The sequence below is a fragment of the Chiloscyllium plagiosum genome, unplaced genomic scaffold, assembly GCF_037043375.1.
Source record: "Chiloscyllium plagiosum isolate Xiang-an unplaced genomic scaffold, Cpla_swu_hap1 HiC_scaffold_22, whole genome shotgun sequence".
NCBI classification, from domain to species: Eukaryota; Metazoa; Chordata; class Chondrichthyes; order Orectolobiformes; family Hemiscylliidae; genus Chiloscyllium; species Chiloscyllium plagiosum.
In genome coordinates this window covers 23,571,227-23,595,844 of record NW_028270160.1, presented here as the reverse complement: position 1 = coordinate 23,595,844, position 24,618 = coordinate 23,571,227, and the positions used below count along the sequence as shown (strand labels likewise).

General features: G+C 39.1%; 1 protein-coding gene across 1 annotated transcript in view; it reads left to right on the top strand.

The window, feature by feature from the left end:
* The window catches only part of atrnl1b (attractin like 1b), a 947,890-nt gene that overhangs the window by 242,565 nt on the left and 680,707 nt on the right, over positions 1 to 24,618 (top strand). Inside the window, exon 16 of the mRNA XM_043712811.2 lies at positions 16,424 to 16,637. Within this exon, the coding sequence (XP_043568746.1) occupies positions 16,424 to 16,637 (214 nt within the window). The remainder of the gene's footprint in view (positions 1 to 16,423; positions 16,638 to 24,618) is intronic.

Below are 24,618 nucleotides of genomic sequence, written 5' to 3'. Positions count from 1 at the left end.
TAAGACTCTGAGTAAAGTAGAGTACTTTTCTGTGGATTGGCTCCTTGCTGCAGTAAAGCAGTTTGAATGTTCTGTCGAGCCTGAGAAAAATGCCATCAGAGGTTATCAAGCTTGGCCAGCTGCTACCAGAGTGCAGTGGGGAAAGACCACTGTCTGAGGTCTTCCTGCTGAAGTTAAATGAGGGTTCATTCAGTTAACAGGCCCTCCAAGTACCTCAAATGCATGTAAATATAGCCTTGTTTGTAAGAGGTGTCTTTGGTTTGTTGAGATAAAGTGAAACTCCAAAGTTTGTTTGTTTCCTCGACATGCTATTGTATAGAACCAAACTGCAATTGTAACTATATTATTGTAGAGAGAAATATCAAAGAGGACTCTTATGTCCTGTGTTCCTTAGCAAAAGCGATCTTTATTCAGAGCCCTATTACCACATACATGGGAGAAGCCAGAGACCACCCCAAATCTAGCCTTCACGTGGGGGGCAGTAACCCTTTAATTATCAAGTTCAGATTGGAGGTCAATAACACAGTGAGATTCCCAGCAAAATGCAATATTTTTATACCTTTGCGTTACAATAATTACATGCAATGTTGATATCATTGTTAGCTGCTGAATCAATACAATCAATCCAGTAAACATACAATCAATGATGGACAACTCCATGGACAGCTCTAGGTCTTCCTGTAATCTCATGATGTTTCCAAGATACCTCCATCATCTGTCTTTGAGATCTTACAATGCCTCTGACAGATTTATTCCTTCCTAGACATTTGCCAGCTGCACTGCATTGTTTACTAAGAACTCATCCAAATTCTGTCCTTTTTTAGCATGGCAGATAAAGAACGATATTAATTTCTCCCAATTGTCTTTAAAAATTGTCTTTAAAATTAACTGTAATATAAAGTTCAAAAAGAGAAGTTACTGGAAAAGCTCAGCATGTCTGGCAGCATCAGTGCAGAGAAATCAGAGTTAACAATTTGGGTTTGGTGACCATTCCTCTAATATAGTTACTGTGACATAGCTGACAATTTCAGAACAACTCTTCTCTCGCTTCAGCCTGAGAGATCAGATACCAGTCCCTCTGACTTACAACTGCAGCTTACGACGCCTGCTATTTACATGCTTTTGAGTGAATTTTCAACTAAAGTTTCATTTTTAAATAAAATTTTACTATTTCCAATCTGAGCACTATCCATTATTAATTAACAGGATGAGTGTGAAATTCAAACACTTCGTAACTTTACCAAACCATTAAATGAAACTTGTTTAGATTACACAGACAACTAGGGACCAGCCACATCTTCATTCTGTATTTTGTAATCTGTCTTTGTCACTCTTCCCTTGATCTTTGGATGTAAGAATTTGTTCAAATTAGCTAAATCTGCATTTAAGTTTCAGTTGTTTATCTCGCTCAGTTGTGACCTCTTTTTACAACCTGGTGGTCAATGTTTTTTCGGAGCTCGTGTTTACACCATTTATTACTTTATCTTCCCCAATAATGCATTAAGCCTCTAACCTTTTCACACTAATTTGTTGTTTGCCCTTCTAATTCTCCAATTCCCTAAACTGATCAAAGTACAATAGGGTCAGACTTTTCCTTCTGCTCTTTAGGCTAAATAACAAACTTGAGACTGTGGCTAAATCAAACTTTACATAAATTCCCTTTACTAAAATGCTTATAACTTTAGAACCGCCTTTTCACAGGAACCTGATTAACTTCTGTAGTGTTTCTTCCTACTGAGAATCTTATCTAGTATATCTATATAGAGCTTACAAGTCAAGCTGTGAGCAACTGCTGTATGTAACTGTCAAATCTTTCCTGCCATCTTGTGTTTGCTAAAAAAGCCCAAATGGCCATATTGCCAACTTAGTCATGTGCTACTACAATAAAGATTTTTTTTATGAAGAAAGTATATTTTTAAAAGAAAAAATATTATTAACTCTTGGCAGGGCGACCCATGGTGGTAAGGTTAGAAGGAAAGAACTAGACAAAGCACAATCCAAAGCAAATTTTGAAACCATGATCCAGGCAGAAGATATTTTTATGATATGATCGGCTGCAACAACAGATGAAGGCTGCAGTATTATAGAAATCTCCAGTTAAAGAGGTTCCCTTCCCGTGCAATACAGAGAGAGAGACACACATGCAGACTGACGCATGCTAACCACTCTCAAACACCGCCTCTGGCGATGGGCAAAATTGATGGGGACGGGATCATGACATCTGGATTTTTCCATCTTTCAACCAGTATATAATTAATGGAGTTTGACCCAGTTATTTCACTCTTGAAATAGGCACAGAAGTGCATTTCGACAGCATACTTCATCATTAAGCAGCCCTCTTCACTCCTCTTACCCCTCGGGGGGAAAGGGCTAGAAAATGTGCTCTAAAAATGATCTCTTCTGTCACCAACCTGGCTGGAAAACTGCATCCAGCAGGCTATGGTTTGAAAATCAATGGCAATCTTGGAACCTGGAATGTACAAACGCTCATGGATGAAGAGCAAAGCATCATCTAGAATGAAGAACTGCCCTTGTGCCCATGAGCTTGGATACTTCAGCATCGATATTTATGCCCTGCTGGAGACTGGAAGACCAGGCAAAGGGCAATTGAGTGAAGAAGATGGTGCTTCTTCTGGATAGGAAAACCTACAAATCAACCTAGGATGAATGGAATCAGATTCACCATCAAGAACAAACTTGGCAACTACCTCTCAGAGCTCCCTGTTGGCATCAGTGATTACTTAATGACTCCCTGTCTGCAACTTGCCAAGAACCAGCAGGCAACGGTTGTAAGCCTGTGCTCTAAACCTTGATGCCACAAGTTAGCCCAAAAGCTTCTACTCCACTCTGGGTACCATACACCCCAAGATGCTCAAGTGTGATAAAATGATCCTCCTTGAAAACGTCAGTGCTAGGGTGGACAGGACTCTCAACCACTGTTCACCAAATGTAAGGAATACCAGCTGATTGGCTTTAACACACTTCTGCCAAAACAACAAACTCAAGACTTCTTGAAGGCATTCACAATCAAAACACTGGCATATAATTGACTAAGTCATCAATCAGTCCTGAAACCAAAAGTAATTTTTACTATGACGAAAGCAGTAATCAGTGCAGATGACCAGTTCATCTGTTCCCTTATGTCTAGCGAATGCCACCAGAAACAACTGAAGATGTAAAATCAACTCAAAAGAAATTATTATGGATTGGCTTCAAGAGCCAAGTAGAGTAGCGAACCTCCAACATTGTCTTCACCCAAATCTCCAAAGAGTTTATATTAATGGAATAGGTGAAACCTGGAAGAATCTGAAGATTGCCATTATCTTACGCTGTGAAGAAACTGTTGATGGTCAGACTAATCTTTGAGAATGGCCAGATCAATCGAGATCTCATCAATAAGAGGAGGAAAGCTCTGTGTCTAGCAAAACGGCATGGTGGCTCAGTGATTAGCACTGCCTCATACCACCAGGGCCCCAGGTTCAATTCTATTCTTGGGTGACTGTGTGGAGTTTGCATGTTTTCCCCGAGTCTGTGGGGTTTCTGCTGAGTGCTCTGGCTTCCTCTCACAGTCCTATGATGTACAGGTTAGGTGGATTGGCCATGCTAAATTGCCATAGTGTCCAGCGACATGTAGGTTAGTTGGGTTGGCCATGGGAAATGCAGGTTACAGGGATAGATTAGGAGGGTCGGTGTGGACTTGATGGATTGAATAGCCTGCTTCCAAACTGCAAGGATTCTATGATTCAAAATGATACCACCAGCAAGTTAGAGGAGATTTTATCAATCAGAAAGCAGAGTTACAATGAATAACTGGGGAAATCAGGAACCAATGGTGGACTGAGAAAGCGAAAGAGCTGCAACTCCTTGCTGACAAGCAACATTTTTGAGGTTTTTTCAGTGCCATGAAGGTAATTTACAGATCCATGCCCTTGGCCTCAAATCAGAGTAAAGATGGAACACTTTTGCGAAACAGAAAAAAAATCAGCCTTCGATGGAGTGAACACGTATGTTGATGACAATGTCATCCCTGCTTTATTAGAAGACAATCTTCAACCATGATGCAGTTATCGATGAAGACAAGTTTGAGGAAATACCCCAACAACCTATCATAGATGACCTTGGACTTCTACCTAATGTATCTAAAGAAAGAATAGAAAAGTTGCAGGATTAATCTAATCTAATCTAATCTAATCTAGTTAGACTGGATTCCGGTGGAGCTTTTAAACTTGGAAGAGCAGGGCTTGCCCACCATCTCCCAGAACTGTTCCTGAAAATCTGGGGCAAAGAAGAAATCCCTGCCAATTTTAGGGATGTTGTCATCACCATTGTCTTCAAGAAAAGTGGCAGTTTCCAGAGAAACTGATCAACATCCTCTGTCTCCTCAACAATAAGACGTCAGTGATGGCCCTAACTGACAATAATATGACAGAATCCTTCGATGTCAAGACAGGATATATCATTTGAAGGCAATGTTCAAAAACATTCAACTTTGCCACATTTACAATATAAATATTGTGCAATTTAGTTTTAACAACACAATCCCCCAAAATGTTGAACTTAATGGCTGTCACATGCGCAAAAAAAACACATGCACTTCTCCATCTTTATCACCATCATTTTTCATCTTGTCACGAACAAGCTTCCCAGTGATATGGACATTGTCTACACATGGATGGAAAGCATTTCTACCTCAACCAGTTGAAATCCAAGAAGAAAATGACATTGACCTCGCTTATGGAACTTCAGTATGTTGATGACAATGTCATCCCTGCTTTATTAGAAGACAATCTTCAGTCTTCTCATAATGCCTTCGTGGAATTGTACAAAAGAATTAGTCTCTGCCTCAACCTCAAGAAGACTGCCATATTTCACCAACCAGGCCCAGGTTAAGTTCTGGTCCATCCCTCCATTAAGATCAATTGAGAAATCCTCCCAAATATGGAATGTTTTTACCATAGCTGGGAAACACCCTCTGGTATAAAGCTGACACCGATATGGAGATTCAATGTCGCATCCGATCTGTGAATGCTGACTTTGGACACATAAAGAACGAGAGTCTTCAATGACCTTAACATCTGTGCTGATACCAAGATCCTTGTGTTTTCAGGCAGTCATCCATCCAATTCTTGGATTATGTATTGATGCCAGCTCAAGGCCCGTGAGAGGTATCATCAATGCTGTTTGAGATGTATTACCTACATCAGCTGGGAGGGCAGATGTACTAACATTACTGCCTTTGAAGCAGTCCGTTGCACTAGTATTAAGGCAATGATCATTTGAAATCAACTCTGTGGGGCTGCCTACATGCATAGGATGCCTGAGAGCTAACTGTCAAATCAAGCAAACTTCACTGAGCTCAAAGAAGACACGAGAATGAGAAGAGGTCAAAAGAAGCATTTCAAAAACTCCCTGAAGATTTCCTTCAAGAAATGCTGCATAGATATTAATGTGTGGGAGAACCTTGTTCAGAGAAAAATGACTTTGAAGAAGCCCCTTAATGAAGGGAGGCAATGCTTTGAGAACACCTATTGGCAAGAGCAAGTATGGAAAAGCAACAGGAGAAAACAATGCTACTGATTTCAAAGCCAAGGACCAATTCCACCACCTGCAAAGACCTGCCAAATGTGAGGTTGGAGACGCGGCTCTAAGAGCAGACTCATTAGCCATGCAAGGACTTGCAGAACTCATGACCAGTGAAACAGAATTTCCGAAGTAGACAGTTATACTTATTAGTGAGTAATTGCTGACGACAGCAAAAGTGGATTAATTCTCACGTCCTGGAAATATTTTTCTTTATGGACAGATATCAATGATGAAACTCAGTTTTTTTTTTACCAGCATGTTGTTCCTCAGCTGTCTGAGGAACAGAATTTTTCATGACAAAGATCTCAAATCTGACATCAATCTCAGGGTTTACAGGGCACAGAGTTAAGAACTCTCCTATACATGTTGGAACATGGAGGAACAGCAGACACTGTAAATCCCTCAAAAAATTTCACCAGTAATGTTTCTGCGAGATCCTGCAAATACAATGGCAGGGTAGGCATTCCAGTATTAGTGCCCTCTTTCAGGCTAACATTTTAGGCCAATATTCCCAGAATGGAGGCACTAATTTCTGTCACTCTGGGTGGCACATTATCCACATGACTGACATAATCAGTCCAAAGCAAGCTCCCTACTTCAAATTTCATCTTTGCAAATGATTACCTGAAAGGTAGTGGAAACACTTTGAGGATGTCCTCAAAGGTCGTCATCACAGAACTTTGAGTCTCTTGCCAAAGACGAAGCACTATGCGTCATCAAGCTCTACCTGTGGAAAAATGTTTTATTATGTGGGGACTTGGTATTTATGGTTTTCAGGTCCTTTTTTTAAGGGTCAGAAGTTATTTGGAATAGTGACCTAAAGACAGCATTTCTCCGAAATCATGTGACTTGAGCTAAACTTCTCAAACAACTACTTGGTGAGATAATTAGTGCTTTTGTTGACTTGATACATAGAAGGGAAGCCCATAGGCCAGAAACAATTCCAAACTAAAGATCTTTACTAGTGGTTGTGCAGTTTACTAGTTTAAAAGTAGTCAAAGCTTTAAGTTTATATTTGAGTTAATTAATAGAAGTCAATGTGTTAACCAGGGTGACAATGCAACTCAGGAACACACAGCATTCACCACATCTGGTGAATAAAAAAAGAGTTGCTGAAAGGAAACTTTTATGGCTGGTTAGTTCAATAAAAACTTGTATGTAAAGATAGGAGTGATATATCATCCAAGTTGTGTCTGTAAAGGATTTTGCTGAGAAAAGGATTGAGTCTATCTTCCTGTTGAACATGAAATCTTTCCAAATTTTCTTATTTTTTCTCGTGTAGTAAACTTAATTTTTTTGTTGTTAACAGTACATTAACAGCTTCATGTGAATGTTATTTGACCACCATGGTAATCAAATTGCAAAAAATAAAATGTGTAGCCTATCAAGCCAGTTTTCACTCCGGAATCTTGACTTATGCAGTATTACCATTAGCTGAAGGTCATAACAGAATGCTGAGGTGAACAATTTAGTTACCTCAGACCCACAATTCAGAATGGATGAAAATCTTCATATGGAATGGCTGTAGAAAAATGATTTGAAGACAATGTGTCTTTTCAAATGTCTACTTAAATAAAATGGTCTTTTGTTTGTGATTTTAGGAAGTGAATAGGCTAATCTCTGCCTGAAACAACTGCTCATAACTTCAAACTTGCTTGACATATGTAACAGAATTCTTGTAAATAACATTTGTGACAAAAAGCTAGGAGAAAGGTGGGCGGCACGGTGGCACAGTGGTTAGCACTGCTGCCTCACAGCGCCAGAGACCCGGGTTCAATTCCCGCCTCAGGCGACTGACTGTGTGGAGTTTGCACATTCTCCCCGTGTCTGCGTGGGTTTCCTCCGGGTGCTCCGGTTTCCTCCCACAGTCACAAAGATGTGCGGGTCAGGTGAATTGGCCATGCTAAATTACCCGTAGTGTTAGGTTAAAGGGGTAAATGTAGGGGTATGGGTGGGTTGCGCTTCGGCGGGTCGGTGTGGACTTGTTGGGCCGAAGGGCCTGTTTCCACACTGTAAGTAATCTAATCTAATCTAAAAAAAAAAGAATTAACCAATGTTATATAATGGTATTTGGGATTTGGAGCAAATGGGGCCTTTACTCTGAGTGCTTCACTTCATATTTAATTGTATTAAATTGTGCTTCTCATTTGTCTGCCCAATTTCAGGATTCTGTCTATGTCCTCTTCCCATCCTCATTATTTATTATTTTGCCAAGTTTTATGTGAATTTTAAATTTTAAAATTTTAAAATACTTTCGATGACATCTGTTATGGATCAGGCCAGACCCCTCAAAATATTTCAAGAAGGTAGCCCAAACCCTAATTTTGCTAGTTGTTTTAAGCAGGTGTAAAGTTGGTATTCCATTAAAGAATTAGCTAGTCAAGCCACTTAGTTTTAAGCAAAAGAGAATTTATTTACAAAATTACAGAATGAAACATAAATTACGGAAAACAGAATACCAAATAACTTATACTATCCGAAAACCCAACAGCCTATCCCAACTTAATGATGCTGTTCCCGATACTTGCAACAATCCCCATAAACACCCATTAGCACAAAAGGTAAAATCAAACAAGTTCCTATAGGAGAGAAGTCAGAGAGAGATCAGTATGGACCTGCCTCTGGGTCTATCAGTCTTTCTTCACACTCACTGCTTTTTAAAAAAAACCAAATCAGAGAAAAGCTGAGCTAGGAGAACTGGCCACTCTGCTTTCATTATACAAATGTGTTTTTTTTTAATTTGAAAGCCTTCTGTCTGAGGCAGTATCTGTTAGCTGTTATCAAATTAGCCCTAAAGCCCACCCAAACTCAGACCTTTCGGAACATGTGTCGTTTACAACCTCTCTGGAAAAACCAAGGACTCCATAACGTTGTTAAAGGAACACCTTTATCGCACGTAGTACATGTCTTTTACAAATTATGTGAAAAGTCTTTGCTCCCTAATACAGACTTCTGAGGGCCCCCACTGCATTCTTATCTCCAATCAAGAAAACATGTACTGTTCTTTGAATCTCTCATTACCTCCGAGCACTTAGTCAATTATGTACTCAAATTCCTACAGTCCCTTTAGTGCCATTTACTTTTTTTCCAAAAATTTCTGTTATGTGACATTTTATTAACTGCTTTTGTACGTCCAAATGTACAACAGCTGCTTCATGACCTTATCACATAAATGCTCTGAAAGAGCTTAGTCAAATTAATGAAACACATTTGCTTTTGATTCTTGTTCGTAAATAATCCATGCTTCTCCAAGTGTGACTGAATTTTATCTTTGCAATGGTCTTGTAGTTTTAACATGATTGATGTTGTTGCATTTATTTCTCACCCTTTTTGAATGATGATACACTCTGTATGCACTGGTTTAATTCGTAATTTTGACTGATGCTAACCTATTTAATATCTCTTTTGTACTTTTACCACTTGTAGAAGGTGGTAGCGTGGTGATAATATCACTGTACCAGTAATCCAGCATCCCAGACACATGATCTGGGGAGATGCATTGAAATCCAATCACATTAGCGGTTGAATTTAAATTCAATGAATAACTCTGGAATTTTTAATAAATTAAATCATTAACAATAATCATAAAACTCCTTTGGTTCACTGATATCCTTTAAAGAAGGAAATCGGCTATCTATCACAGATTCACATACTCATGCATCTGATATGACCATGTAATTCACTCAGATCAATAGAAAATAGGGATAAAAAAATAAATTCTGGCCTTGCTAGTGACACTTATGTCCCATGAAAGAATAAAGAAATAAATCTCTTGATTTCCTTGTCTTCTGTAGTAATTTCTTGCTTAATATTAGTTGTGTTCTTGAGGAAAGTGCAACTTTAAATGAAATTGCACTAAGCATCTCAGATCTTCCCATTACAACCTATGTAATAGCTAGTTCAGTTCTTTGAATCTTTCTTGTCAGGAAGAGTTGGAAAATTGCACCTTACTAATCCTAAATTGTAATTGAGGATCTGTTAAAATAATTTTAGAAAAGAAAAATAACTCATAATAGTTACCAACTGCCTGCTGCTCTCCCACTCGCTGATCCTTTTGTACCCCGACTTTCTCACTTACCGATTCTATCTGCTTGCTGCTTCTCTTTCCTGCTTGTCCTTAATTGCCACTTCCTGGTCCAAACCGTTGATGTCAGCAAGGGCTCAGGAGAGGGATTGTGACAGAGAGAGATGAGACTAGTTGCAAGTGGAAGAGTTGGAAGTGGGGGAGTGGGGAGGGGGGTGGGGTAGGGTAGTGGTGATGGGGAAGCATTGAACTGGAGAGGGTTGGGGAATGGGAGCAGCTGCTACAAATTGTGTCAATTGATCATACGATGCAACTTTGATCTTGGTATAAAATTATGCTAAAACAGAAATCATGATTCGAAATGCACGTACATGGCATTGTTATATCATGATATTGCAACAACGTAATTTAAAATGGGGCAACTTAGAATAGAAGCTGACTGTACTTCCACATAAACCTTTTGGATTATAACCTTATGCTGCGAGATTTTTAACTTTGTCCACCCCACTTCAACACAGGCACCTCCGCATCATGTACTATGAGATTAAGTTCTTCAGCTTTTGTGAAAGCAATTTCCAGTGATTCATGCCCTTTACCTCCACAAGAAAATTTCCTTTTTATGTCTTTAACCAGTCCCATCGTTCCTCTAAGTATCTTTTTACATTTATAAGCTTGTAGAAAACTTTGCACTCCCATTTATGTTTTCCATTGTTTCCCTACCGTACTTAATTCTGCAGGTGAAATCCACAGTTGCTTTGCTCCTTATCGACTTGGAAACATTCTGATTAGGACGTTTGCCTGTACATAGTCCACAAATTCTTTATCACCCTTGCCTTTTATGTATTTTTTTTCACTGCAGATTGTAGCAATTGAAGTTTCTTACTGATATGCTGCATTATTTTAAGATTTCTTTGAAATATACTTGCAGATTTAGTTCTCTCTCTTGTCTCACCATTTGATGGTCCATTTTAAACACTCAGCAATGTAACTCATTTTTGTTTCTTCACTAATCAAATAAATTCAACTTTTGAACTGTCTATATTGTCATCCTGTATAACTGTAATTTGACAGATCATAATTGCCTTACACTGCCCCCTACAATCCATCTCTATCCCATATAAGTACATTTTTGCCAGATAATTGTTTTCTTTCAGGCCCATGTTAAAGTAAGGTGTTTGTTGTAGTCATTATTATTGCAGCTGTGTGTAGCACCTCGTTTATGTAGCTTAACAATTTTATTTTTAATATTTGTTGCACAATTACAGATGTGTATAAAAATATCCACCGTGTTAGCTGTGACTCAGATAGCATACTATTCTGAGTCAGAGGATTGTGGGTTCATGCTCTGCTCCAGCATCTCTACAAAAAAATCTAAATACAGGACTAAATTGGATGTATTATTAAACCACCTCGGGCAAAAAAAGTAAAATAACTATGGCACTATTTTGAAGTGGATTAGAGCAATATCTTTGAGAACTTTGGTCAGGTTGAGAGGGTGGTGTAGGGTGTGGGGATTTTGATTTGGGTTAGATTTGGCAGGGGCAGGGGAATGGTTGGGTCCAACAGTTGTATGAAGCAAATATGAGTCTGTTTAATAGTTAGACAAGGAGTTAGGAGTTGGACTATGCATTTAACAGTCCAACTTCTCCTATGTAATTATTTTACTGATTTTTTTTTATTCATTCATGGGATGAGGGCATCACTAGCTAGGCCAGTATTAATCGTCCATCCTTAACTGCCCAGAAGACAGGTAAGAGTTAATCACATTACCTTTGGGTCTGGAATCACATGTTGGCCGATCAGGTAAAGTTGGCAGTTTCTTTCTCTCAAGGACATTTGTGAACCAGATGGGTTTTTCCAATAATTGGAAATCTATTTGTGGTCATCATTAGACTCCCAATGCCAGATTTTTATTGAATTCAAATTCTACCATTTGCCACGGTGGGATTTGAACCCTGGTCCCAGGAACATTACCTGGGTCTCTAGATTACCAGTCCAGCAATAATACCACTAGACCATCACCTCCCCATTATATTGGAACCGTCTGAAGTTTCCATTTGAATGGATGCTTTCAGAAGGGTCCGCACATAGAGGAATTGCCCAGCAAAAATTCAGTTTCCCAGACAAGTCATTTGGAGTTTGCTGCAGTAGAGATTCCACAAGGTAACTCCCATCTAACTGCAATAACAACTGTCTGGCCAGCAGAAAATCCGTCCGATGTCTGTGGGAGCTGTCTGCGCATTAATTCTATCAGCACTTCAAAAATACTTCAATGCCCATATCTACAGAAGTCTTTAGACTAGATTCCCTTCAGTATGGAAACAGGCTGTTCGGCCCAGCAAGCCCACACCGACCCTCTGAACAGTAACCCACCCAGACCCATTCCCCTACCCTATATTTACCCCTGACTATGACACCTAACACTATGGGCAATTTAGCATGCTCTATTCACCTGACCTCCAATCTTTGGATTGTGGGAGGAAACTCACACAGACAATGTGCAAACTCCACACAGACAGTCACCTGAGGCAGGAATCAAACCTGGGTGCCTGGCGCTGTGAGGCAGCACTACTAACCACTGAGCCACCGTTCCACCCTAGCCCTCTTTCTTTTGCTTTCCTGGATTTTGTTTCTTTGATCCATTCAATTCTTACTTCTCGATAAAAGTTTGTTCTGCCGATGTTAATTCTCTAAGTTACGATGGATTTTTTTCCCTTCCTTTGTGTTGCTGCCATCGTGCCCACTCCTTTCCCCACCCCATTTTTGATCAGCATTTATTGAAATACTTGCTCCATTAAGGCTCTTACTTTTAGCCAGTTATAAAATAAAACTGCAATATTCTGGCCAAACCATGTCAATCAAGCTATTATTAGACCTTAATTTTAAACTTCACATCTGAATTTAAAATCTCTCAGACTTTGCCCCTCCCTGTTCTCCATATCTCTGTACCTACTCCAGCCTAACAACACATGATAACTGTGCTCCTCTAATTCTGTGCCCTTGAACATCTGTGATGTTATTGCTGCACTACCGATGGTTATGACTTCTGCCGAGCCTTGAGCTTTGGCATCCCTCTCTAAACCTCTCCAGTTCTATACCCCTCTTTTATATTCTGTCTCCATCTTTTCTCCTTTAAAATACTCCTTAAAGTTTGCCACTTTGACCGAGGCTTTGGTCATCTGCCCTCACATCTCATGAACAAAGGAAGTTCCTTTCATTACTTGGCATCAAATTTTGTTTGATAATGTTCCTTTGAAGGATGTTGGAATGTTCTATTCGTAATGCTGTGTACATATAAATTGCTTTACAATTATTAGTAGACAAGCAGGAGGCTAGAAGAACATAGCAATCCAGCGGCAGCATTAGGAGGTTGAGAAGTCAACATTTTGGGCATAACCCTTTTTTAGGACTGGGGTTAGTGTAAGGGGAGTTGCAGAAGTTGTGGGGCTGTGTGTGTGGTTGCAGTTGGGTGTTGGGGAAGGGTTCTGGTTAGAGAGAAGGGCTGAGTGCTGTGGTACTGATAGGTGATCACAGGTAGGGGGTATAGCCTGTGGGTCGCCGGGAGGAATGAATCCGCTTGGTAGCTGGAAGGAAGGGTTGAGACAAAAAAATTGCAGATGCTGGAATCCAAGGTAAATAATAAGAGGCTGGGAGAACACAGCAAGCCAGGCAGCATCAGGAGGTGCAGAAGCCAATGTTTCAGGAGTTCTGAAGAAGGGTTACACCTCTAACATTGACTTCTACACCTCCTGATGCTGCCTGGCTTGCTGTGTTCTTCCAGCCTCCTGCTTGTCTACAGAAAGGAAGGGTAGGTCAAAGGAATGGAAGGGAAAAGGAGGGGCTGGAAAGGGAGTGGGGAATGGGAAGGGAGGTTATTTGAAATTGGAGATCTCAATGTTGAGTCCACAAAATGTATAATTCCACCCCTTCATGAATAGTATATCCAAGCTGGGCCAGCAGAAAAGGAAAGAGGTTTTGTCTGAACTCCAACACTTCATTAAATTGACATCAAGAGTTTTAATGACAGTGTGTATAATCATAACTCATTCATGCTGTGCCTTGAAATTGTTTCATATAACCAAGAAATACAAGTCTGCTCCCTTACTCTGGCAGACTTTTTCATGTGTTAGCCTGTACTGTGAAAACCTACACCTATGTGCTTGGCTCTATTTTGTTTTGCAGTTTGGAATTGTCTATAAGCCTTTCCTTAAACCATTAGGTAAAGGGTGTGTATGTTTGTCTGGAGTATAATCCAGATGGTTCAGAATAACGAGGTGTAACTCACTTGCACAGGGCAAATAAGTGAAAAGTTGACAGTGACCTCACAAGCACATTTGCTACTAAACTAGTGTGAATATTTTTCAAAATTAAATAACCTTTTTTGACTGAACTTTTCAATTTTATGTCAGCAGTAGGCAGCTTTTATGTTTTGAAACTATTTTCTAGAAATTAGCTTGATCTTTCCAACTAGTTCTAAGGTTTGTGTTTACGTTTATGTTTGTGTTTGTGTTTATTCTACCATGACATTGTATTGCTATAGATTTAAAAGTTATTTTTATTTGTTCCATTTAGTGTTTGAATAACATTTTTCTCAAGGCAAACTGACTATTTAAAACTATTTTCTGTTTTTACATAAGAAAAGTCTGATATGGAATCTTGGTAGGTATTGTTATAAAAATGAATACTGCATTATACCATTGTTAATGTTAGGGATGACTCATTTGCTTCGGCTTCTAAACAAGGTCATTTGATACAACTGTTTTGATCCCAGCTGTGGTAATATTGGACAGAATGAAACATGGCTTGATGAGACCATGAGTTTTATTTTTACTATTTGTTAACCATGTAATTAAGCAGGAGCAAGAATTGGCTATTCAACCCCTCAAGCCTGCCCCATCATTCTATAAGATCTTGACCCCAGGCGTCAAATTATCTTTCATGGCAGCTCCTCATAGTCCTCAATTCCTTCTTCTAAACATATTCAGTGATTCAGCTTCCACAACTCTTCGGGTAGACAGTTCCAGACATTCATTACTTTCTTGGAGAAGACTTTAATTTGCAGGAATTCTTTATTCTGTAGCCTTATTCCCTTATTCTGGAGCTATATCCTAGTTTGAGATTCCCCCATTTAGTGGAAATCCCTTCACAGCATGTACTTTGTCAAACTGTCTCAGAATTTTGTATGTTTCAATAAGATCTTGCCTTATCCTTCTCAACTCTAATTATTAATGCTAAACTGTTTCTCCATTCTTGATAAGTCAACCCCATTGTTCCAGGAATCAGCCTACTGAATCTCTTTTCAACTGCCTTCAATGCTAGCATATCTTTTTTATATATGGGGGCAACACTGTACACAGAGCTCTGGTATGACCTCACGGCACCTGTACAGTTGTAAGAAGACTTCCCTATGTAAAAACACTAAACCTCTAGCAATAAAGTCTAAAATTCCATTTGCTGCCTTAATCACCTGCTGTACTTGTATGCTAGCTCTTTTGTGTTTTGACCACCAAGAACACCCAGATTCTTCTCTGTTGCACATTTTTAGAGAGCCTCTCCATTTTAAAAAAATGAGGTGGCCAAATTTGTTTTTAAAAAGGCCGTCCAAGCTCATTATACACAAAATGTTTCCTTTTTAATTTGGACCTACTATAATCATAGAGTCATAGAGATGTTAAGCACGGAAACAGACCCTTTGGTCCATGCCGATCAGATATCCCAACCCAATGTAGTCCCACCTGGCCCATATCCCTCCAAATCATTCCTATTCATATATCCATCCAAATGTCTTTTAAATGTTGCAATTGTATCAGCCTCCACCACTTCCTCTGACAGCTCATGCCATACACGTACCATCCTCTGTGCTAAAAAGCTGCCCCTTAGGTCTCTCTTATATCTTTCCCCTTCCACCCTAAACCTATGCCCTCGAGTTCTGGACCCATCCACCCCAGGGAAAAGACCTTGTCCATCCATCCCATCCATGCATGCACACATCTGCATTCATTTGATGTTGCCTTTCACTTATATCACATTCTGAGGTCCTTAAAAAGCTGTTACCTCAGTTCACTTACTCCTTAATTAGTTCCTTAAACTTGTGTTTTCAACAGTCTTGCAGAATGTTTTCTTTTTCGAAAGCTTAAAACCGTCCATCCTTAGCGCCTTTAATTTAACTTCTAAGCCATCCAGAATCACTTCCAGGATTATTTTGAAGATAGTTTAATTACACTGTTGTTGTTACAGGTCTTTGCTCCTGGCTTATCTGCTTCCCTTTAAAAGAAACCTGTACACTGCCTTCCTAAATGCAATTGTTTCTGTTCCTGTCTTCCTGTGCAAAAGGACATGTTGTTGCTAAACAGCAGCCTAATTTTGTATCTTCCTTCTACTGTTAATTCTGATGCATTGACTTATTCACCTCTGCTTTAGAATCGAAACTCCCAGATGATAGTATATTGGGAACCTCCTCTATGCAACAGTTTTATGAAATATCAAACATGTTTGTCACTGTTACAGAAATCAAATGAAAGTCTGGCAACCTTTTCTGAGATTGAGCTCTTTGTCATGTGGAATGGTGTATTGTGCAAATAGTCTGCTATCTGTGGTAAATTGGAGCAGTTAGTAATGGCTGTTTTGTAGTGGATTTTAAGAAACGAACTGTTAACTGGAATATATTCAGAATATGTTCCTCCCAAAAAAATCAATGAAGCTATGCAAAATCAGAACAGAAAAAAATCAGAACAGTATTGATTTCAAACTGGAAGAAATGTAAATTATTTAATGAAAATGCTTATTATTCCTTCTCTTTTGCCTTTGTCATGTTAGAAAATATCACCTTGGGTTGGATTACGCAAAATTAACGTCTCCTACTGGGGCTGGGAAGATATGTCACCTTTTACAAACACAACTCTGCAGTGGCTCCCTGGTGAACCCAATGACTCTGGTTTCTGTGCATATCTAGTAAGAGCTGAAATTGTTGGATTGAAGGCTTATGCGTGCACTGAAATGGCAAATGGTCTAGTTTGTGAAAAACCAGTTGGTAAGTTTTGGCTTACCTCAGTACACAAATGTTCAGCATGATTTTGAAAGAAATGAAATTAGATAAACAAATAAGAAATGGGGCTTTTTTTTAGGTTGTGAAACCAGAGAGGCAATCTATCATTTGATATTGGTAATAAAATTATAAATTTCTGTATAAAGAATTTAATTGGAACATATCTGTAAATAACAAACAATTTAAATTTTCATTCATACTTGAGTCATGTTTGTTGGATTGTATCTAAACAGTTTACATACTAAAACATACTTTTATGTGTTACGTGCCAAATGAGCAGTTATTTTCTGTGTCTGCTTTCCTGCACACAGATGATCATTAGAGAAGCTAATCGGCTTTTTGTGTTGGTCAGATGATCAATGCGTTGATCAATTCTGAATATCAGTGGAACAGAACTTGAAAATGTCAGAGTGAAAAAGAAAATCTGTACAAAATATTTGTTGCTCCTATATTCCTGGCTGACAGTCTTTTATAAATGAAGTATCTTGAAGTAGAAATCCGTAAATTCCTTGTTTCTTTCAAATTCTTGTGTCCTCCCATTTTCATTTTTTTGCACCAATCCCAAGGAGCTCGTTTGTTTTATACTTTCAAAGACCAATATTTGCTTGCCAGATTTAGCCATTTTCTTACCGAAGACCCCCTATCATTGCATGCTTTCTTCTTCTCCTTCCTGGCCCTCCTGCATTTGATCATCTCTGAGACATTTCCCTTGTGGTTTTGCCCCTGAACTTCACAGAGTGCCCTGATCAAGCTACACACTGGAGAAACTACATTATTGATTAATTTGATACTGGTTTGCTTTCAGAAACCTAATAAAGTTTAGATTATTGTGCTTTATATAAATCAACAACACCATTCAGTCATATTTTAAGAAAGCAAGTGGTTGATGAAGAAATTGCTAAATGTGCGGTGGTAATTGGTTTTTGCTTCATATGTGAAGTTTCAAAGGGACACTGTTGTAGACCGGGAAACATTTGTTGTGGACATCCAAGATGCAGTAGAAAAAATGTATGCAGTTACTCGTAGTCTTTATTGGGCAATTGCTTAGCATGGAGATGGGAGGGCCCCAGAATTCCTACATGGCAGAGTAGGAAGGCTTGGAGACAGTCACTGCTTTTACTCCTTGTCCATGTTTTGTTGGGAAAAGTCTTGTAGATACTAAGCTTGCCCAGTTATTAGTAATGTGCCACTTCTGCAAGAGGAGGTGATCTTTTAAAGCATCGTGCCACAGCAGAAACCTCCTACCTCCAAATCAAAAATCTAAAGGGAGATCAGTTAATTCCAACTGTGTCCAAGAGCTAGAAGATATGGGTGATCATAAAGTGCCTTTTTTGGGCAAGGACAAATTCCAAGGAAGATTTTTGGTGTGCTAACATTATGTTCAAAGGCTGCAGAAGAAATTTCCAACATGACGTGGGAATACGAGTGTCAAATTTTCCTAATTCAGTAGTGGTTGAAATCTGATTTTCTACCTTCTTTGGTTATATAATTTCACAGTCTGGGGGCAGTAAACAGAGGGCAGTTAAGAACCAACCACATTGCTCTGGGTCTGGAGTCACATATTGGTTAGACCAAGTACAGATAGCAATTTCTCTCCTGAAAGGAAATGAAACGATAATTTCATGGTCACCATTCGACTCCTAATTTCAGATATTTATTGAATTCAAATTCCACCATCTGCCATGGTAGGATTCGTACCCAGGTCTCCAGAAAATTACCTGGTTCCTCTGGATTAACAGTTGAGCAATAATGCCAGTAGACTGTCGCCTTGCCTTGACTGCTGTGCTACAATATAATGGAAAGTAAATGGCAGAAGCTCTTTATGTAATTCAAAATAAGAATGCTCATTATTGACCTGGATAATTGGTGGTTTTCAAGTTTTGAATTTCTAGATAAGAACTCAGTATGACCCAGAACTATCTACCATTGTTGTGACTGATATGCATCCATTAGGCCAGGAGCTATATTATTCTAAATTGAGTAAAAGGGTCCTCAAAGATTGATATACTATGCCTCAGGCCTTTGACATGCTGACACTCTAGTTTACTACTCAGTCAGACTATAAGCTGTTGGACATGTTCAACACTAAAAAAATTTGATTGAGATGCATCTTAGAATGTGGAGGTTTTGTTTACGACACATGGCATTTGATATTCCCAGAGTGTGTCCATGATGAGCAGAAACTGCTTCAGATATGTTATCCCATATTTCATTGGTGTAGTCCACATAATGCCAGATATATTATGCAGAACCCTCTGCTTCCTATTATCATCTAGCAGCCAGTTAGACACTGAGGGAATTGTGCATCCCAAAAAGCTTGTATCGAATCTGTACAGATACATGGGAAAAATTGGCAATGACAGATTTTCAGCTAATCAATTCATCCACTTTGTTAGAATCACGTGATCAGTGGGGAATCAAGAGAAACACGTGTTAGTATCCATAAGCAGGCCTTGTCACTTGTAAGCCCAAGCTTGGATATTGTCTAGATCTTGTTGATCAGCAGGACACACAAATCCAACGAAAGTTTCAAGAACTGGGGAGTTTCCTAATCTTCTGGACAGCAGTGTATTACTTAACAAACACCACTGGACTGGACTAATTACCCAGATGACAGGATGACAGTCAGACCCACCCACTAACTGGTTCATATGCCCCTTTGCAGGAAGACACTCTGTCTCCAAAGGCATTAAGAACATGATCAGGCTGATTAGCCAAATCTCTGCAGCACGTGGGGAATGGCATCAATGACTTTAGGTGGGAAGGAGGTGGATGTAGCATGATGTGAATAATATGTTATACTAAATGCATAAATGTTTATTAGTTAGGACTTGTATGGTGTCCAGCCTCAGCTGTCAAAGGCTACTTGTAATATTACTGGACTATAACTTGGTGTTGTGTGATTTCTTTTAACTTTGTACATCCCACTCCAAATCATGGAATGTTACGACAAGTCTGGCTGCGTTTTGAGTCTTTTTTTTTCACTCTACTTTAAGCTACAAGCCCAGCTTTTTCAGTCTATACTATGGGGCATTATGTACACATATCTCAGCCTTTGTGATTTCATTCCTCTCTCAAAAGTCTCCTTCAAGCCTACCTCTCGGATCTTCTAGTCTCTCCTTCTAACCTCCATCATCCCCTGCCACTTCGCATTCTGTTTGATCACCAGTGTTTTGCACTTGTGAAATACTTTGTTTGCATCCAGTGCTGTGATGTATACTTTTATTGATGTAAAATTGTATGTCATTTGAAGTGGGAGAAAGTGAGGGATGGAGATCAGAGCTGAAAAATGTGTTGCTGGAAAAGCACAGCAGGTCAGGCATCATCAAAGGAGCAGGAGAATCGACGTTTTGGGCATAAGCTTATCCAACAACACATTTTTCAGCTGTCATTTGAAGTGGTCATACTAATTTGTGTCAAGGTTAATTTTCAATGTTCCATGGTTAGTTTTTTTTATGCTGTTACTTTTCTAAAATGTGACAACTTGACACTCTCAACCTGTCTTGAGGTTTCTTCACAAGGTGCTCTTATGAAATAAATCTTTATGATTTGCAATGTACCTAAGGTCATGTGTTTCTGTAATATAAACAGAAAATGCTGGGAAAAACTCAACAGGTCTGGGAGCATCTGGGGAGAGAGAAACAGTTAATGTTTCAAGTCCAAAGATCTTCTTTGGAACTACAGATCTGTTCTGAGGAAGAGCCTTTGGACTCAATGTTAACTCTGTTTTCCTATCCACAGTTACTGCTTGTCCTGACGTTCTTCAGCATTTTCTGTTTTTATTTCATATTTTCAGCATCCAATATTGTACTTTCAGTTAATGACGTGCTTTTTGTATTGGACTAATATTTAAACCTTCATTTTGTACTCCAGAGGGCAGACATGCTCTTGAATTAAAGCAGCTACAGCTAATCTCAAAATTTGTTTTATGTTTCTTTGACGTGATAACTGTACTAAATCTAAATTAGATCTAACTTAGTAATTATGACAGATATTTTTGTATAGGAAAAACTTAAAAATGATAAGGAAAACGAGCAAGAATTATTTGTATAATTAAATGCATTAGGAATAATATCTGAAACTCGAGACTTGTTTTAGTATATAGGTCAAATTTTCTACTCCACTAAAGATTACATCGCACACAATGTATGCAGTATGTGCTCTAGTAAATATACTGGCTCCTATATTTGGAAATATTTTCCCTCATTTATGCACAATGTGCAATAACCAAATCCATATACTGTTCATCTAAGGAACTTTAACAGATGACTGTATTTAATTTCAACAATAGTTAGAGTCATAGAGATATACAGCATGGAAACAGATTCTTCGGTCCAACCTGTCCATGCCGACCAGATATCCCAACCCAATCTAGTCCTACCTGCCAGCACCTGGCCCATGTACCTCCAAACCCTTCCTATTCATATACCCATCCACATGACTCTTAAATGTTGCAATTGTACCAGCCTCCACCACATCCTCTGGCAGCTCATTCCATACATGTACCACCCTCTGTGGAAAAAGTTGCCCCTTCGTTCTCTTTTATATCTTTCCCCTCTCACGCTAAATCTATGCCCTCTAGTTCTGGACTCCCCAACCCCAGGGAAAAGACTTTGTCTATTTATTCTATCTATGCCCCTCATAATTTTGTTAACCTCTATAAGGTCATCCCTCAGCCTCCGATGCTCCAGGGAAAACAGCCCAGCCTGTTCAGCCTCTCCCGATAGTTCAAATCCTCCAACCCTGCCAACATCCTTGTAAATCTTTTCTGAACCCTTTCAAGTTTCACAACATCTTTCTGATAGGAAGGAGACCAGAATTGCACGCAATATTCCAACAGTGGCCTAACCAATGTCCTGTACACCTGCAACATGACCTCCCAACTCCTGTACTCAATATTCAGACCAATAAAGGAACGCATACCAAATGCCTTTTTCACTATCCTATCTACTTGCGACTCCACTTTCAAGGAACTAAGAACCTGCACTCCAAGGTCTCTCTGTTCAGCAACACTCCCTAGGACTTTACCAGTAAGTATATCAGTCCTGCTAAGATTTGCTTTCCCAACATGCAGCAGCTTGCATTTATCTGAATTAAACTCCATCTGCTACTTCTCAGCCCATTGGCCCATCTGGTCCAGATCCTGTTGTAATCTGAGGTAACCCTCTTCGCTGTCCACCACACCTCCAATTTTGGTGTCATCTGCAAACTTAATAACTGTACCTCTTATGCTCGCATCCAAATCATTTACGTAAATGACAAAAAGTAGAGGACCCAGCACAGATCCTTGTGGCACTCCACTGATTACAGGCCTCCAGTCTGAAAAACAACCCTCCACCACCACCCTCTATCTTCTACCTTTGAGTCAGTTCTGTATCCAAATGGCTAGTTCTCCCTGTATTCCATGAGATCTAATCTTGCTAATCAGTCTCCCATGTGGAACCTTGTCAAACGCCTTACTGAAGTCCATATAGATCACATCTACTGCTCTACCCTCATCAATCCTCTTTGTTACTTCTTCAAAAAACTCAATCAAGTTTGTGAGACATGCTTTCCCAAACACAAAGCCATGTTGACTACTCCTAATCAGTCCTTGCCTTTCCAAATACATGTACATTCTGTCCCTCAGGATTCCCTCCAACAACTTGCCCACCACTGAGGTCAGGCTCATCGGTCTATAGTTCCTTGGCTTGTCTTTACTGCCCTTCTTAAACAGTAGCACCACGTTTGCCAACCTCCAGTCTTCTGGCACCTCACCTGTGACTATCGATGATACAAATATCTCTGCAAGAGGCCCAGCAATCACTTCTCGAGCTTCCCACAGAGTTCTCGGGTACACCTGATCAGGTCCTGGGGATTTATCTACCTTTAACCATTTCAAGACATCCAGCACTTCCTCCTCTGTAATCTGGACATTTTGCAAGATGTCACCATCTATTTCCCTACAGTCTATATCTTCCATATCCTTTTCCACAGTAAATACTGATGCAAATAGTCAAGAATGAGAAAATGTTTATCCATTTCAACATCATGAAGTTTGCTAATGTCATCCAATTTCATAGTGTCAGTGTTTATAGAAAAAGTAAAGAATTAAGTACAATTCTGAAAAAATAGCAATGTGATAATTAGAATCCAGTGTTTTTTAGTCTGGAAGAGGTACTGATGGACTACCCCAAATATGCATTCCAATGATAAAAATATTCTTTCTATAAACTTTTGCTATTTTCTCTGCACAGCGTTGGGAGAGGTAGCATCTAAATCTTATGGATCTTTGGCAATTAAAATAGAATTTAAGTCATCTACTCAAAGTTTGTGAAAAGATTTATAGCTCAGGTGCTCGTTGCTGTGGTTCTGTTTGCCGAGCTGGAAGTTTTTGTTGCATAAGTCATCTACACTACAGCGAGAACTGTTGTTTCAAAATGATTTCATTAGCTGTAAAATCCTTCACCTTATATGGTTGAGAAAAATGCTAAATTATTTTATTATTCTGAAAATACTAAGCTGTGCAGGATATAATTATGGCCATAATTACATAATAAAATAGAGAACTGGGGGTCCTGGAAAACTGAAACAAAAACAGACATTGCTGGAGAAATGAGTCCTGATGAAGAATCATTGGACTTGAAACATTAATCTGCTTTCTTCTCACAGATGCTGCCTGACATGCAGTTTCTCCAGAAATTTCTGATTTTGTTTCAGATTTCCGGCATCTGCAATTCTTTTGTTTAACTATGTAATTATGCCAAAATCTTTCGAAGGCCAGATAGCTGCTGGAGCACTGCAGACTTAAGTTGCTGTTAGAATCATGTGGAATTGTAGATGCAGCTGAATACAAGGGAATTGCATAGGAAATGATAAATTCCAACAGGCAATCCACCTGCATCTGCAATCCTTCATCAAAGCACCTCAATGTTGTAAATTCTATTGTTACAGTCCACTTAAGCTTAGTAATTCCCCAGGAAAAGATAGAGGATTAAACCTCTTCTCAGTCATGATTGACAGTTAGGTTCACCTTAATTCCTAAGATCCATGAACCTGACACCATCCAGGCTTTGCTAATCATGTCATCTATATCTTAAAAATAATGTTTTTCTTGTGATTTTAAAGTGAGAGTCTGCTGAGTTCACAATCTAAAATTTGGATGTGTTTGAACTGATGAATGTACGCTTATTTTGAATTTCCTCCTAATCTTTTGGAGCTGTTCAAGAAGGCAGCTCACTACTATTGCCTTCTCAAAGGCAACAGTGGAAGGGGAATAAATGCTGGTTAGCCAATGATACCCATGTCCCATGAGTGAATAAAAAATAACTTGCAATTGGACTTTGGTTTAATGCCTTGTTTCGAAGAAAACACCTGCAGCAGTATAGTTGAGTGAAGCCTGCACAAAGGGAATGTCAAAATTTGAATAAGTATAATCAGACAAATATTTTGCTATGTAACAGGTAAAAGCTGAACCTGAAATCCTGCACGTTCGCAATCCAAAATTAAGGGCAGCATTCAAAGCACCAAGCCTATTAACAACTTGAAACGCAGGGATCACAGATCAAAACCAGGTGTTTCATAAAATGTATTTTATGAAATGTGGAGGTCTTTTTCCAATGTTAGTAGATGTAAACATAGAGCTGTGGTTCTTGGGATTGAAGGAGTGAGATGTATATGATATTAATGTCTCTGGATGAGTAATCCAGAGGCCCAGGCTCATGACCTGGGATATGAATTAAAACTTTCCCTCAGAAGCTAGTGGAATTTAAGTTCAGTTAATAAAAATATGTGTAATATAAGGCTAGCATCGCTATTGGTGACAATGTCAACTATCTTTAATTGTTGTAAAACCTATCTTGTTCACTAGTTTGTTTTAGTTAAGGAAGTCTGTTGACCTGGTCTGGCTGACATGTGACACCATTTTATTATGATTGCAGCTCATTTCATGACTGGACTTATCAGATCCCTATCTGAATTCTGTCTT